This window comes from Oreochromis aureus, linkage group 3 (genome assembly GCF_013358895.1).
Source record: "Oreochromis aureus strain Israel breed Guangdong linkage group 3, ZZ_aureus, whole genome shotgun sequence".
Classification (NCBI taxonomy): domain Eukaryota; kingdom Metazoa; phylum Chordata; class Actinopteri; order Cichliformes; family Cichlidae; genus Oreochromis; species Oreochromis aureus.
The window spans coordinates 64,386,102-64,396,767 of record NC_052944.1 but is presented as its reverse complement, the minus strand read 5'-3'; the positions used below and the strand labels follow the sequence as shown (position 1 = coordinate 64,396,767).

At 42.0% G+C, this 10,666-nt stretch overlaps 1 protein-coding gene across 2 annotated transcripts; it reads right to left on the bottom strand.

The window, feature by feature from the left end:
* Nucleotides 1–4,706: 4,706 nt before the first annotated feature.
* On the bottom strand, nt 4,707–10,285 carry LOC120439175. 2 transcript variants are annotated; one of them, XM_039609920.1, is made up of 4 exons: nt 10,111–10,285; nt 5,719–5,768; nt 5,256–5,615; nt 4,707–5,164 (listed from the first exon to the last, which is right to left on the bottom strand). In XM_039609920.1, the coding sequence occupies exons 2-4, from the start codon at nt 5,759–5,761 to the stop codon at nt 4,920–4,922; spliced, it is 648 nt and encodes a 215-aa protein (XP_039465854.1). In that variant the 5' UTR covers nt 5,762–5,768; nt 10,111–10,285; the 3' UTR covers nt 4,707–4,919. The 2 variants fall into 2 exon arrangements, with proteins under 2 accessions (XP_039465854.1, XP_039465855.1); XM_039609921.1 differs by lacking the exon at nt 10,111–10,285 and adding an exon at nt 6,035–6,380.
* Nucleotides 10,286–10,666: the final 381 nt, after the last annotated feature.

Genomic DNA, 10,666 nt, shown 5'->3' with positions numbered 1-10,666 from the left:
ATTACTTGAAAAGTAACTATTGCGTTACTTTAAAAAAACGTGTAACCCTCTGGGGTTCAGGGTATAATTGGCCATTTTTTACTACTTTTGATTTTCCCTCCACATTTTACCTTTAAAAACTATTTACTTTGCCTTGTTTGGTATCATTCTTTTCAGCACAACCTCACGTGTCTGAATTTACAGTTATGTTTTCATTTTGACATACTGTATTAACACAATTGATCTAAAATCAGACAAAAAACATAAAATCAGAGTAGAAAAAGTTATATTTTTTACTGTAACAACCATAAACATCTTTAATGAATCATATTTCATAACTTTAAATGCAAATATAAATTGTCAATTTTAAAATCCTATGCACAAGTTTTGCAAACAGCAAAGTTATTTGCATCCATTTACCTTTTAGCCTTTTTTAAAATATCCATTTCAAACTATTTACAGAACAATCAGCTGTTCTTCAATAAGATGCCACACAAATTCTTTGTGCCACTCCAAAAAAATCATTTCTGTCCACTATAAAGGAGAACATCACAGCCTGATACCTGCAGGTCTCACAGCAGCAGGTGTATCACCTCTGTTTCTACCTGGAGACAGCAGTCGCCTCATTGTTCTGACACACAACACAAAACTATCCACGGCGATATGGCAGCCTCGCCTCTGTCAGTCTGCCCCAGGGCAGCTGTGGCTACAACCGTAGCTTGCCTCCACCAGTGTGTGAATGTGAGAGTATTGGGCATTGTATGTATGTGGCATTGTAAAGCGCTTTGGGTGCCTTGAAAAGCGCTATATGAAATCCAATCCATTAACTACACAAGACAACACATTAACTACACACCACAAACACGCTAAACGTCACAAATCTCTCACATCTCAAAACTCGCTCTCTCTCTTTTTCTGCTCTCTCTCTCTCTCACCGTCACTCCTAAAACTTCCCCTGTTTTTATTTATTTTTTGCTCATAAGCAGAGAGTGCTTGCTAGCGCTAACGTGAAGAAACTATTGAGGAAAAACGCTGCGTATATATTGTTTATCATGACTCTGGTTTTACGTGGCCTATCAACACAATTTAAAAACTGGTATATGTCACCTTGTTGCTTTGTCTTTAAGTGGTCATGTGATTGGCTTACCACGACTGCTTTATTCTTCCTCAGTCAAACAGCAGCACTCATGCGATTGTTTTGCCCCCTGAGCTCCAGGTGTTGTGCTAGAACAGGGGTGTCGAAGTCCAGGCCTCGAGGGCCGGTGTCCTGCAGGTTTTAGATAACACCCTGGCTGAACACACCTGAATCAAATGAGTAGTTCATTACCAGGCCTCTGGAGAACTACAAGACATGTTGAGGAGGTAATTTAGCCATTTGAATCAGCTGTGTTGGATCAAGGTCACATCCAAAACCTGCAGGACACCGGCCCTCGAGGCCTGGAGTTCGACACCTGTGTGCTAGAAAGTGCTTGTGGTTACCGTCCGCGGGAGCGCGCAGCTGCTTAAAGCTGTAGCGTCCAGATTACTTACGTAGTCAGCTACTTCCGTGCAACTGATGCAGTAAGCTGAACACAGCTTCAACCGTATGTTTGTTGAAAAATAGTAACGGACCGCGTTTCCTTGTTAGCAGGGCTCTAGACTAACTTTTTGACATGGGCGCACCGGTACGCCTAACTTTAAAAATTTAGGCGTACCGGCACAAAAGTTAGGCGCACTCAAATTTTTCAACCGCATCGCTTAACACCGCAGTTTTACATGTGCAGTTTCTTTGGGGGGAAGTCCATACAGACAATATTCATTTCTAAATTATTAACTAACAATCTTGTGCTTAAAGTGCTTTGTCAATATTGTAGAAAATGTTAAACTTAATCATCACCTTGGCTCCTCTGACGACCTGTTTGCTGCTGCCTGCTGCTGAAAGGCAGTGGGGAGAGGGGACACTTGGGCAGTGCATTTATTGCAGCATATAATGTGTTTTCTGGATACACTGCTGCTTTTTCAGCATTCAAAGATTGATGGCACTGTGTCAGAGCTGGCTATGAATTTCAGACGGATCAGGCCTTAACTTAACACAAAAGTTATTAATAGTTCTTTTCATCTGTTCTTATTACCCACAGCTACATCCACTTCTGTCAGGCCTAGGCTGCTCACTAGGGCTGAGTATCATCACTGATTTCTATAATCCATTCGATTCCGGTTCTCAAAGTCCTGATTCGATTCAATTTAGCCTCAGACAGTCAGAAATATTATAATTCTGATCATTTATCAGTACTGATACATGTGAGACTTCATCAGAATTGTGAACATCACAGCAGATGCCTTTGTGTCAAAGTAACTGAGAATAAAACACAAAAACATGATGGAGATTTTCCTGGTCTGGCGTTTTATAGCAGATAACCTTAAAAATATTCTGCAATATTCTGCAATTGTGCATAATTTTAAGAAGTTTAAATTTCTTCAGTATTGAACAGCAGAAATTAGGCTTTCTTGTCTGAGGTCATTTAAGTGAAAAAAAGAAAAAGAAAAGAAAAAGACAGCGGCCGACAGCGCTGTAAACAACGGTAGACTGGTGGGTAATAAGAGAATAAATAATGCAGAAAACAGAGATTTGAGACGGGAAACTGTTCTTGAAGTACAGAGAGAGAGAGAGAGGGAGAGAGAGAGGGAGCTGTGCATGAAGTGTGATTTTTATCGTGGTGGAAGCAAAACAGCAAAAGTCAGAGGGAATTCATGACGACATTGATCAAATGTGACGCGTAGTTTGCTGCTTCTTTTGCTGCTGGCTCGGCGAATTTTGGTTGGAGAGACAAAACCTGCAGCTCAGAATCAGCACAAAAAAGATGGAAACACAGAGCGGACCTGACGCAGAATCGCCGAGCTCCGACAGCGTGTCCGTGTTCGGGCCGTGGGGTGAGAAAGCCGAGAAAGACAAAGCTGATTCTGATGTGTCGGGTCCGCTCTGTGTTTACGTCTTTGTGTGGAATCCGTTAATGAATTGATATCGCTTTATTCAAGCTACTCACCTCTCTCTTCCACCTGCACTTTCAACTGGACCACGGCCAATCAGAGAGGTCCCGCCCCTGACTATTTCTGATTGGTTTAGTCCATGATAGGGGCATAATGTGTGTCTGTTGTTGACCACACGGAGAGTTGCAGAGATTTTTTTTTTTTTTTGTTACCCGAAAATATTTTTTTTTTTAGTCGCACCACTGAAAACTTGGTCGCACTCTAGAGCCCTGGTTAGTAACTGTAACGGCGTTGTAACGATAGGAATAGTAATTAGCTAGATTACTCGTTACTGAAAAAAGTAACGCTGTTAGTAACGCCGTTACTTGTAACGCCGTTATTCCCATCACTGCTTGCTCATGAGCTCAGAGATCAAATTATTGGTGGGGACATGTCCCTTCCGTCCATGCCAAATCTACGCCCTTGTAAGTTATAGATCCTTCTATTACATTAAAGAAGGTCAAAGCCAAAATGGCATCTGACACATAAATAGAAGTATATATATGTATATATATATATATATATACATATATACACACACACACAAGTAAAAGATAAACAGAAACATTTGGACATCAAGTATTTTAAAAAAGCCCATCAGAAGTCAGAAAATCAGCTGGTGAGAGACCGATGGTGCAGTGGTTTGCCTTTCTGTGTAGAGTTTGCATGTTCTCCATGTCTGTGTGGGTTCTCCGTCAGTACTCCAACTACATCCCACAGTCCAAACACATGCAGTGAGGTTAACTGGTGATTCTAAATTGCCCAAAGCTGTGAGTGTGAGTGTTCCAGTCTCCCGCGATCCTGAATTGGATAAGTGGGAAAAAAGGAAAGCATGGATGGGATAAACAGACCTCACTGACTCAACAACTTGTTAATAGTTCCACACAAAGTCAGATGAAGCTGGTGGATGTAACTTTGAATAAAGCAGCAGGAGGAGAGAAGTCCACAGAAGAAGTGACCACACCAGAAGCATCATTTACACTGACATGAAGGATTACTGCAGTAATTTCAGTTCCAGATTATTATGAACATCGTTTAAGACAACTATTAGAGAAAGAGCAGCTCATTTACTAATTGGAAGGTTGATGATTCGATTCCAGGCTGCTCCAGGCTTCATCCCTGGGAAAGATACCGAACCCTGAGTTGCTCCTTATGCGTTCATCAATGTCTGAGTGTTAAATAAAAAACACTTAAAGATATAAGAAAGTGTTTTCATGGATGTCTAAGGAGCTTGGAAAGAAAAGCGTCTGGACTTCTTTGAGTTGCTTGAAGACGTTTCACCTCTCATCCGAGAAGCTTCTTCAGTTCTAAGGTCAAATGGTGGAGAGTCCCAGATTTAAACCCAGTGGGAGTTTCCCCCCCAAAGAGGGACAAGGGACCCCCTGATGATCCTCTACATGAGCCAAGGTGTGAAAGTGGGTGTGGGACCTAATCAGCCAGGGTTTTGGGTGAGCTCATTGTTAAACCTGGCCCCACCCTATCATGTGATTTCCTGAGGTCAGATGGCCCAGGATGTGAGTGGGCGTTAAGGCGTCTGGAAAGGGATCTCAAAACTGGATTATAGATGGCAGACAGTTGGTGTCGTAAACCACCGCCTCTGTTCAAAGATGGTCGCTCACAGTGGACATAGATGGCTTCTTTCACTCCTCTTTCAAACCATCTGTCCTCTCTGTCCAAATTGTGAACGTTGGCATCCTCGAAAGAGTGACCTTTATCCTTAAGATGCAGATGGACTGCTGAGTCTTGTCCTGTGGAGGTGGCTCTTCTATGTTGTGCCATGCGCTTGTGAAGTGGCTGTTTGGTCTCTCTGATGTAGAATGAATGTGAATGGGGGAATGAGGCCTGCTGTATAAGGTACTTTGAGCGCAAGGGCTCTATAAGAACCATTTACACAGTTCATATCAACAAGTAACTTATTATACTTAAAGCAGATGTCAAAGGCAGGAAGTATGCTGGTTTTGAGACTCTGTCCCTGAGAGTTTTTGGAGTTTTACACAAGCAGAGAAGTTTGGTCTCTTTTGTTTCTTTCTCTGCATGACCCAAGGTAAAGGACAAACCATCAGCAGAGCTAATAATAATGCTGCTGCTGCTGTCAGGACAATTATAATAATCTTCCAGTCCTTTCTCTCTTCTTGTGATGGTGAAGTTGGTCCCTGAGGTTGGAGCTGATCAGCAGCTGCTGTAAAAGACATGAAAATATTTACTTGTGCAGAAATCAAATTCAGATTTGATTGACTGACTGATTGACAGATTGACTGGTTAAAACTTACCAGTGACGTTGAGTCTACAGCTCGCAGAGCTGAGACCATAATCTGTGTTTACTTCACATCTGTATCGACCCGAGTCCTCAGTCCTGAGTCTGCACAGCTGAAGTCTGATTCGTCCTTCTCTGAGGGCGTCTCTGTCACTCTGAACTCGTCCTGAAAACTTTTCATCCTGAGACTCTGAGACTTCAGCACCATCACGGACATGATACAGGAGTGAGAGTTTATTATCAGTTATCAGTTCACAGTAGATGTTTAGATATGTGGGAGATCTGCCTGTTTCTACTGTGAACGTCCACTCCAGTGTGATGTTGTGGTTCTCCTCTGCCTGACAGGAGGTCTGAGTCACATTCACTACAAATGATCCTGTTGAGGAGACAGAGAGAGAGAGAGGAGCAGACACTCTGAGGACTGGAACAAACCTGTTGTTGTGGTTTTAATTTGTTTCTAAAGTGAAGCTGTAACTAACCAAAGACACAGGAGCTGAGGCTGAGGAGGATCCTGCAGATCATCTTCTCACTGTGAGAGGAGACAGATGAACACATGAGGTCAAAGTTCAGTTACAACAGCAACAAAAGACAGGCAGGACGAGAAAAATTAAATCGAAAATAAAAACTATCCTGCAAATGTGTCTGTCTACATGTGCGTCCCTGTGCAGTCTGCCAAAATCTGGTCACTATTTTTTTATTAATTAAAAAACAAACAAACAGTTGAGTCCTGTTTTAGGCGACTTTAATAATTTAGCCTACACTCCTGTTAGACCAGGGTTCTTGAACTCCACTCACGGTGTGCTGTGTGCAGGCAGGAGAAGAGGACCCAAACGCTCGACTCACAGTGAACTAAAAGAGGCAGCTTTATTGCGCAGTGGCAGAAACTCCAAACATAAACTCGGAAAAACAGACCTAAATTGAAAAAACAAAGCTAATAACAAAACACTAGGAAAACCTAAAGACCAGAGACTGGGAGCACAGAAAAAAAACACAGAAAGTTGAGGTTACGATGTGATGCTGAACACTGGAGGACACACACTATAAATACACACGAGGGAACGAGGAACAGGTGGGAACACAGCCGGGAGAAATTAGACCTAATGAGACAGAAGAAGCAAAACTAGAACACTGACATGAGACATAAACCTTCAAAATAAAATACGAAATCCACAGACTGAACTCAGAGACAACTCCGACAATGAATGGAGGGAACACAGAGTAGAGGGACCAGAGTGACATGAGGAGCAAAGGAATACACAAGCTAAGAAACACAGGACGCAAACCAAAACACCAGCAGTCATAAACCATGAACCAAAAGGAAAACAGACTAATAAACAACAATACAAAATCAAGACACTGGGCCACCAGCCCAGGACCATAACACTCGAGGGCCAGTGTCGTTGAGGTTTTGGATCTCACCCTGTGTCAAAACACCTGAATCAAAACAGTACACTAACAGTATTTTTTTAATCTTAGCCTAATAACATCATTAGTTGGATAAAATTACTTGGAATTAATCTCTCCTAAAGTAAAAATACTTTCTCTACTCACTCATCTACTCAGAGTGAGACTCTGTCTTCAGGTGAGGCAGATCAGAGAGATAATAGAGGCAAAGGCCTACTTAGATTAGGACTTCATTTTTCCTCTCTTCTAGTATAATGTAATCACTCACTGAGAGAATGCACTCACACTTTAACATTTCCACAGCAATTTGTCAAAAATCTCAGAATGTAAAACAAAGATAGGAGATTCTCAAAACTCTTTTCTCATAATACAGGACAGACCAAAACATGAGCTGCAACAAAGAAAGAGAAAAATAATGAAACTTCGAGATAGCTAGCTGTCTGTGACATTGTGGGCATTAATAAAAAAGCTACTTTCTGCTGCCATCTTATCCACAAGGGCTCAGCACAATGGGTAGCTACGTTTTTTGATCTGGCTGATTTTGACATCGAATGGTTAGCATTCGCTTGGCAATGTGGAAAGATTTGGAAACTTGGAGAGATTGTTGATTCGATTCCAGCTAGAGACATAAATCTCCTTGGAAGTTGCGTCAGGAAGGGCATCAGGTGTAAAACTCTGCCAAATCAGCATTTTATCAGTTTTTATCAGTTTATCAGGCTGACACATAAAACTGACAATGTGTCAGCCACATATGGAGGTTACGTTGTAACTCTACAAAGACTCATGCCAGCCATCGCTGCTGCTCTGTAATCAAGGAACAACAAAGAAGGAGGGAAAGGATAAATTGAAATTATTTGAGGCAAACATGGAGGTTATTTTTTATGTTTTCTAACAAGTAAACATTATGGTAGGTGCATCCAATGTAAATATGAAGGGTTGACCATTTGTTTAATACCTGTGACAAACTGGCTAAATAAGCTGAACAGATTTTATTAAATAATGCTACACACTAATGTGAGTCAATACAGATGCTAAATCACCTCCTCCAAAGGTTTAATTACCTTGTGTCTTAGTTAGAAATAGAAATAACAACATTAATTAGTTGAAGCCCTTATTTAGTTTTAGCTCAAAAACACACAGTAAAGTTTTCCCAATGTCCCCCTATTTATTAAGAACCAGGACATGGGTCAATAGGACTGACATTTTAGTAAAGTTAGGTCTCCGACACAAAACAAAACCCTCCCCAACATAATAGCTACGACTAACAATAACTTTCATTATTGATTAGACTTCTGTATTCCTGTTGAGCCATCAATCCTATAATTAAAAATCATATCATAAAGAGTACGAAACATAGTGTTCATTGGTCCGCTTATGAATTTTCTACTTTCAGCTGCTTCCTTGTCAGAACAGGTCACCATAGCAGGTAAGAAATGTAACTCTGCCAAGTCAAAAATGATTGATTTGACTAATCTTTACACCAGCTGCCCTTCATGACACAAGCCCTGAAGAGATTCGTGTGTCTGGCTAGAACTGAGCCAGCAACCTTTTGCTTGTCAAGCACATATATACACCACTAAAGAGTGCACCACCAAAATTTAACTCTAAAACTATGAATTATTTTCCTACAGTTATAAAGCACTTAAAGGGCACAAAAGTCATTACCTTAAAAAACTTTGTAAGTACTTAGTAGTGTATAAGTTCAAACTAACATGTAACACACAGACAATTAAAGGCCTAAGGATACAAGCTACAGTCACATGTGTTTGATTTACAGCAGTGGCTGAATCAGGAGCATCAACGCACACATAGTGAAATACTACTTATCACACACACACATCGCTCAGGAGGCAAAGCTGTAAATAAAACAGGTAGTTCATGGCTTCTTGGGGTCATGAACACATGTCTGTTACTGTAAAAAAGGCTGTAGTGTCATCTGCTTTGCTTTCACACAAACTGATGCAGGGCACGGATCCATTTGGCCAGCTCTACTCACTTATCACACATTCCTCATCACCATTTCCTGCCCATTTCTGGTTCCTGTTACTACTGCAGTAAACTGCACGCTGTCAATAAAGAGAACAGGATAACTGTGTTAAGATGCTATAGTTTTGGGAATCTTCTATCCTTGTTTTATGTCTTGTTTTACGTTACCTGTGTTACCGTGCAGGAAGGTCAACACATCACAGAGATTTGGCAACAACTTAAAACATGAAAGCCAGACCTTTTTGATGTTGGCAAGCAGTTGTGAGTCCCTGTAACAACACTGTGACAATGTGTGTGCTTGTCAAATGGGAGCAGGTGAAGCTTGCTTTGGGGTAAATTCCATATAAGGAGGGTATTTCCTGAGATATAGCTGAGAAGTAGCAGCTGAATGATGCAATAACTCCAGGACTTATTCCACTCCTCTTTCCACTGGCAGCCTGCATAAGCGGATGGGGTTTCAAGGGTTTTGAATTATTGAACAGGGCCTTCCTTCTGAATCTACAACTGAGTGAACATAGTAAAGCAAAGCTCGGGGACTCTTCTGCTCCCCAAGGAGTCCAAAAGTTGCACAGCCGGCGAGCAACTGTCTCTCCGTATGGAGTATGACCTCAGTCAGCGTCCGCTTACAAGGCAGCGCAGAAGAGGAGGCGCATTCTTGTGCTGCATCAAATGACAAAATCTGGAGGTCTCCCCTTGCCTCCAGATGCCAGCAAAGCGTGACAGAAGAAATAAATAAGAAGGAAACTAGCAATAAATACATAAAATGTAGGCATAATGGCTGGATGAAGGGAAACAAGTATATAATTATTATATTATATTTAAAAAAATTCCCCTCTCGCCCCTGTGGGCGGTTTATCTTTCAAGCTCGGGTCCTCTACCAGAGGCCTGGGAGCTTGAGGGTCCTGCGCTGTATCTTAGCTGTTCCCAGGACTGCGCTCTTCTGGACAGAGATCTCCGATGTTGTTCCCGGGATCTGCTGGAGCCACTCGCCTAGCTTGGGAGTCACCGCACCTAGTGCTCCAATTACCACGGGGACCACCGTTACCTTCACCCTCCACATCCTCTCGAGCTCTTCTCTGAGCCCTTGGTATTTCTCGAGCTTCTCGTGTTCCTTTTTCCTGATGTTGCTGTCATTCGGAACCGCTTCATCGATCACTACGGCCGTCTTCTTCTGTTTGTCCACCACCACTATGTCCGGTTGGTTAGCCACCACCATTTTGTCCGTCTGTATCTGGAAGTCCCACAGGATCTTAGCTCGGTCATTCTCCACCACCCTTGGGGGCATCTCCCATTTCCACCACAGACACGCATATTGTGAGTTTAATATGCAGCAATTTTGCACTATCCGTCTCGTCCCATACGTATCAGAAGTTGATTGTTCCTCCTGCTGTTTCAAGCTGCCGCTTAATAAATTTTTTCTTTACTTTTTTTTTTTTACATACAACACTAAACGAAAATGTAAGTAAACATCATCTACTTACTTCAGTTGTATGTCTTCTCACAGAAGCTTGAAATAAAGGTTTGTGTTCCCCATTAAATAAAAAAAATAAGATTTTAAGATCAACTTTCACTAATTTTTGTCCTAATAGAAAAGTTGAGCCTGAACTCCCTGAATAAAACTTTTCCCCCTCCCTCTGTCCCTAAGTCCATGTTTGGTCTCCCTTTCTCTCTCTGGTTACATGACACACTTTCCCCTTCAATATGACTTCTAACTCCCCACCCTCTAACTCCGCCTGTTGAGGGGAGGAGAAAAGTCACTAGTCCACATACATTGGCTGTATCCCAACTCAGGGTCTGCAGCCTTAAAGACTGCATTTTAAGGCCGATTACGTCACAGCGAGGCGCTCGAAATGCGGCCCTCAAATGCGTCCTTCATTTCCCTGAATTTTAAGGACCTGGCGGTGTAGACTTCGTGGCCCCACATATCCCACAATTCATAGCGCGGCAGTCGGTGTGGATAATTTTGTCGCAGACGGCAGAAGCGGAGCGGGCGAAGAGTAAACTGTTAAAAGTAAGTGCTGAATAATATCTAACTTA

Excerpts from the sequence above, each read along its gene's own strand:
- LOC120439175 (XM_039609920.1), bottom strand. The coding sequence starts at position 5,761 with ATGATCTGCAGGATCCTCCTCAGCCTCAGCTCCTGTGTCTTTG. Across the intron at positions 5,616-5,718 it reads CCTCAGCTCCTGTGTCTTTG|GATCATTTGTAGTGAATGTG; the intron begins GTTAGTTACAGC and ends TCTCCTCAACAG. Across the intron at positions 5,165-5,255 it reads CTGTAGACTCAACGTCACTG|CAGCTGCTGATCAGCTCCAA; the intron begins GTAAGTTTTAAC and ends TGTCTTTTACAG.